This window comes from Pseudophryne corroboree, chromosome 7 (genome assembly GCF_028390025.1).
Source record: "Pseudophryne corroboree isolate aPseCor3 chromosome 7, aPseCor3.hap2, whole genome shotgun sequence".
NCBI lineage: Eukaryota > Metazoa > Chordata > Amphibia > Anura > Myobatrachidae > Pseudophryne > Pseudophryne corroboree.
Window position 1 is genome coordinate 466,725,962 of NC_086450.1, and position 6,298 is coordinate 466,732,259.

General features: G+C 38.3%; 1 protein-coding gene across 1 annotated transcript; it reads left to right on the top strand.

The window, feature by feature from the left end:
- The first annotated feature begins 4,509 nt into the window (after window positions 1–4,509).
- LOC134944315 (olfactory receptor 2M2-like) lies at window positions 4,510–5,160 on the top strand. Its single transcript, XM_063932895.1, has one exon. It carries the CDS (start codon window positions 4,510–4,512, stop codon window positions 5,158–5,160), a length of 651 nt encoding a protein of 216 aa, XP_063788965.1.
- The last annotated feature ends 1,138 nt before the right edge of the window (window positions 5,161–6,298 follow it).

Genomic DNA, 6,298 nt, shown 5'->3' on the forward strand with positions numbered 1-6,298 from the left:
AGGCCCATATCCACTCCTGCTTGCAGGAAGAGGAGGAAACGTTCCAGTTGAAACTCCACTGTAGGAAACTTCTTGGACTCACACCAAATACGATGGTAATGTTTAGATGTTACCCTTTTCCTGGCCTGTATGAGGGTAGGAATAGCCTTCTTCAGAATGCCCTTCCGAGCAAGAATCAGGTGCTCAACTTCCATGTCGTCAAACGTAGCCGTAAGCCTTCATAGGTGAACGGCACCTGCTTCAGCAGGTCCTCCCGAAGAGAACAAGGCCTCGGCTCTTCTTGCAGTAGATTCAGAAGGCCCGCGTACCAAGCCCTTCTTAGCCAGTCTGGGGCAATGAGGATCGCTTGAACCCTTGTTCTCCTTAAGAGCTTTAGGATTCTTGGGATGAGTGGGAGTGGTGGCTTGTATCACCAACTCCTTTTCCTGCAGCTGCTGCGTCCCGTCCCCCATTCGGTCTGTCCATGCCTGCGTTGGCCGCAAAGCGTCTACAAAATGGCGGCCAAATGCCGCCGTTACGCCCCCTCCCGCCCATCAATCTCCTCTGCCTGTCAATCAGGCAGAGGCGATCGCTGTTCTGCTACGGCCTTCGGCCGTCCTGCATGCGCAGGTGCACTAAGGCGCCGGCGCATATGCAGCAGGGAGCCGTTGGCTCTGCTATGTTAAAACGCAGCGAGCGAATGGGTCAGAATGAGCCCCATTGTCATGTGTCCTTACACACAATTTTCACAACTCCTCCTGTTTGTGCCCCTAATAATAAATTGCATAGATTGGTTTCTGAATTAAAATTTTGGAAAAAAGAGTGGGAATGCATTACTATTTACTCCATATTTGTCTTAGGTAATCTCCATTATTGTGTGTATCGTTATACTGCAATTATTAACTCATCTTTATTACATTTATTTATTAACATTTTGACATAAAAGAACTTTAAAATGTAAAATATATATATTATTTAGTTAAACATACAGTAAAATGAATATGTATATTTGCCTTGCAAAACTCTTTTTTTGCACTATTTAGTACTTTCTTTAAAACTATAAAGTGGAGAAAGCGAGAATGGAAAGTTTTTTTTTCTTCATAACTCTAAAAAGTGTATAATTAAAACACAAGGGGAGAGTCTATGGGTGATGTAACCTGGTAACAGATGCCACATGGTATTAGAAACACACTATATAAGTGAGGTTCCTTCCTCCCCTGTGTTCTACTGTAAGATATTTTCTGCTGATTTACAGGTGAGTTGTGATCATTCCACAAATCTGCATTATGCGCTGCACAATGTTTCTCTACCTGATCTGTGGTTATTATGTAACTTAAAATATATTGAGTATTTTCAAAGGACATTTTGTTTTCTCAGTAGTAATAATAACCATAAAAGCATATATAGAAGTTTAATTAGTTTAAAAATGAGATGTAGTAATTTTAAAATAAGGCTGTGATTGCAAGATCAGAACATTATATTGTTATGTAAGTTTACATTTTTTTTTTTTTTTTAGGAGCTCAGTAGGAATGTCTGAAATATCTGATTACACACAATATGTGTATGTGCTAAGCTGCAGCCTGGAGTAAAAATAAATACACTTTAAAATATTTCAATACCTGAAAACTTAAGCACCTGTGTAATATTGCACGATGGCATTTCCTGCTGATAAAAAGCGAAATAAATGTAATCTTAGGATTTCATAGAAGGGAAACTCTAACAAACGAAGATACACAGGTGCATACAGCAGGGACAGTGTCATATTTATGTGGCTGGAGCTGCAAATTCTGTGCAACAGATTCCATATAAGACTTTTGGTGAAAGCATTGTGTGTGCACAGAGAGAAAGGAGGAAAAGTAAAAGAGTGTGAGAATCAGAAAGTGAGACATTTTTTGAGTGTTTTCTGTTTTTTTTTAAAGGGACAGTCATTTAAACAGCAATACCAGGTTGATTTTACTATGCAATTGAATGCCGCTTTAAAAAACAATCTCTCTCTGTTTGATTCACAAACCTATTACATTCCCCCCAATATGTGATTTTAATAGACCCTTATTAAATGCAATTCCTTCTTTCATACAATTGCCTTTGGCTTTACCTGCCAGCTGTGGACCTTTCTAAATGTGTGCAAATGGGATCTACATAAAAAGGTTTTTTTTTTTGAGTGTCAGGCTGAAATGTTGCAAATATTTTATCCCCTAATAATATAAAAAAAATATTTGGCTGCAAAACCTTTATCATGTAAATGTGCATTTTATAGAACAATCCCATACCTCCCAACATGACCCTCTCCAGGAGCGACAGAATACTCTGCTCCTGGACTTCCCTCTTAATGTATGATTGCCATCACCTGTGCTGAAACACCTTTCGTAACCATTAACCTGTTCAAAACAGGTGCCGGTAATCATAAATTAAGAGAAAATTCCAGAAGCAGAGCATTGTGTCCCTCCTGGAGAGGGTCATGTTGGGAGGTATGACTCAGTGCTGTTGGGAGACCCAGCTTTTCCTATTGTATAACTTCTATCAGTGTGAGCATAGGCGTGCGCAGAGACTGACTGGCAGGTGCCGCTCCAGAACCCCCCCCCCCCCCCCTCCACGGCATTATAGTGTTCTCTCACCTCCCCTGTCCTGGATAGAGACTGCTCACCTGGGCGGCCCATAGACTGCTCACCTGGGCGGCCCAGGTAAGCAGTCTATATCCAGGACAGGACAGGTGAGAGAACACTATAATGCCGTGGAGGGGGGGATGTCCGGAGCGGAACCCGCCAGTCAGTCTCTGCGCACGCCTATGAGTGTGAGACTTCTTGCTGGTGTCTATTTCCATCATTGCATTATGAAGCTGAGCCTGCTACATGCAGCCCAGTCCTCAGTGACATACTCAGACATGTGCACCAGTCACTGACTGACAGCAGAAACACAAATCTCCCTTTTGTGCTGCTCTGTCCTGATGATCTGATTATCCAGCTGCAGGTTACTCTGTTCCCAACGTCTCAGCCTGGATTCCATGAATGGGAAGCAGCATAACAATGACTACTAAAGGGGATTTACCTTCAGACGCACCTTTACAGGTAAAATTACAGTTTCACTAATGGAGGAATAAAAAATAATATGTTCACTTACAAAGTGCCTTTTTATTTATTTGTGTTCCTTTATTGAATACCTCAGGGCAAACAGACAGTTTCCTAGCGCAGGGTGCGAGATGATACATGGTGAGTGCGTGACAAATATTCAGTGGATTTGATAAAGGTTCTGTCACTAATAGTTGTCATTTTTTAAAACTCCAGCGGTGCAGGAAGGGGTGTAAATGATTCTATATTCTCTGAGAAAGTAGAAAGATCGTGTAATATTGATTATAAAGTCATTCAAATGTCCAAGTCAACATCAGACCCAAATGCTTGAGAAGCAACTATTAGATCAATACCATAACCTGAACTAAATACAGGTTGGGTATCCCATATCCAAATATTCTGAAATACGGACTTTTTTGAGTGAGAGTGAGATAGTGAAACCTTTGTTTTCTGATAACTCAATGTACACAAACTTTGTTTAATACACAAAGTTATTAATAATATTGTATTAAATGACCTTCAGGCTGAGTGTATAAGGTGTATATGTAACATAAATGAATTGTATGAATGTACACACACTTTGTTAAATGCACAACATTATAAAACATATTGGCTAAAATTACCTTCAGGCTGTGTGTATAAGGTGTATATGTAACATAAATACATTCTGTACTTAGATTTAGGTCCCATCACCATGATATCTCATTATGGTATGCAATTATTCCAAAATATGGAAAAATCCCATATCCAAAATACCTCTGGTCCCAAGCATTTTGGATAAGGGAGACTCAACCTGTAATAAAAAAAAAAACGATTTCCTCTCATCCTGTAATGTAATAATTGGAGGAAACATCTATAAATGTAGCTTTAAAATAAGAAGAAACGTGTGCTATGTACAGTAAGTGGTATTCATTGTTTTGTGTATCTACTCCATGCATATGTGATATGTCATGAGGGCTGTATTTAGCATTTAGAGACGTACCTAGGGCCGGATAATTCCCACGTCACCTCCGTTCCATGGTTATTTTTCTTATTTACTCTACCATTTATCTTTAAATTACTAATCTACCAAATACTTGCTCAATTCTAACTCAACAATATGTCCCCAGCAGAGTAACCACTATTAGTAATACAGTAATAATGCTTCTTTGCAGAATCACCAGAATATAGCATGAAGAACGAGACTTATATTACAGGATTCAACTTGGTTCCATTTTCCATAAAACCTGGATATACATCATTAACTGCCAGTGTGTTTTTCTTCCTATATGTGTTTGGAGTGATCATCAATACTAGTATAATAATAGTGATATACACTGATGTACAATTACACACACCTATGTATCTATTTCTCTGTAACTTGGCCTTAGTAGATATCTATTTTACTACCACTACTGTCCCTAACCTGCTGTACATATTACTATCTGGTGATAATACAGTGTCCTTCATACAATGCTTCACACAGATGTACTTTTTTGCTTCGGTTGGTGGTACAGAAAACATTCTAATCTTCATTATGGCATATGACCGATATGTTGCTATATGTGATCCTTTACATTATCAGAATATTTTAAGTAGGAAGCACTGTATCTTATTGGCATCTGCCACTTGGGCAGTAGGATTCTTAAACTCACTTGTGTTTACAATCCAAGCATCACACATGTCCTTCTGTCAGTCTCGCACCATACACCAGTTTTTCTGTGATGCTAAAGCTATAATTAACATCTCCTGTGCTGGGAGTGCAGAGTTTTATATTGTCGTCTATCTGGAATTTTTGATATTAGTATTTTTCCCAGTTATGTTCAATTTTACATCGTATATAAAAATTATATGGGTCATTTTACAGATCAAATCTAAGGACGGCAGAATGAAAGCCTTCTCCACCTGCTCATCCCACCTCTCCATGATCATTATGTACTATGTGACAGGTTTCTGTGAGTTTATGATGCCAATTTCAGACTACTCTAATGTACTAGAACAGGTCTTTACTGTACTGTACTCAGTTGTCACACCCATGATCAATCCTCTAATCTATAGTCTACGGAATAAAGATGTAAAAAGTGCTCTGCTGAGACTACTGGGTGCTAATTTAAATGTTCAAAAAAGATTAAGCTAAAGTGTATTTAAAACTAAAGGAGCTAAATGCACTGTTATCACTTTAACTTTGCACAGGTTTTGCTACTGCATGATAAAACATTTTCCTGGCATGGTCGCATCAGTTCCAACCACACCAGTTTTCCCCAACATGGGGGTAAATTTACTAAGGTGGGAGTTTTTTAGAACTGGTGATGTTGCCCATAGCAATCAATCAGATTCTACTTAACATTTGTCTAGCGGCTTCTAGAAGATAATAGATACAATCTGATTGGTTGCTATGGGCAACATCACCAGTTCTAAAAATCTCCCACCTTAGTAAATTTACCCCATGGTCTCATCTGATGCGACCCGTCAGAACGCCTACTGTGCAGCTGCAGAAAGAGAATCTTCCTGAAGTTACTATTCACAGAGGTACCTCCGTTCCTTCCCTGCCAGTGCCGTTGGTCACAGTTGGTCACAACAACAATCGATGTTTAAACCAATGTTCATAATTTTTTTAATATGTTTTTTTAAATATCTTTTTTTTAAATAAATTTAAATGCATACATTTTAAATAAATGTACTTAACCTAATTAAATTATTAAAAAACATCAATTTATGTCCGTTTTTTTTAAATATTAGTCAGTTAAGTGGTGAATAGGGAAAAGAAGAATAATTATTATTACTATAATTACATATAGTTATTGTTTATGTATATATGGCCTATAAGTTACAAGATTACTTTAAAAGATCCATCACTGCCAAAAACTTTGATGAATAGGGGCACAATGTGACCGGTTGAAGACAGACAGTGAGAGGCCAAATGCTCTCATCAAACAAGATACGTCGGCACTAAGTGATGTTTTCTGGTAGGAACTCTCTCTAAAACGGATGAGCAGGTTTCAGGTTGAATTGCAGGTTGAATTTAAATTTAAGAACAATGGCAGAATATTAAATTAACCAATCACAAATATTAACAATGGTGTCAATAAATCTGGAAGGTTCATTTCATCCATCTCCAGGCCATTGAACAATATATATTTTTATAGAAGCTGTTAAAGGTCTCACGTATTGTCTACTCACTATATCTCATTATACTATATTTTATCCCAATGTCAGGGTTATTATACAGGCTCATACAAAGCCACTCCAGTGGACTTGGCTGTCCATTCATGAAC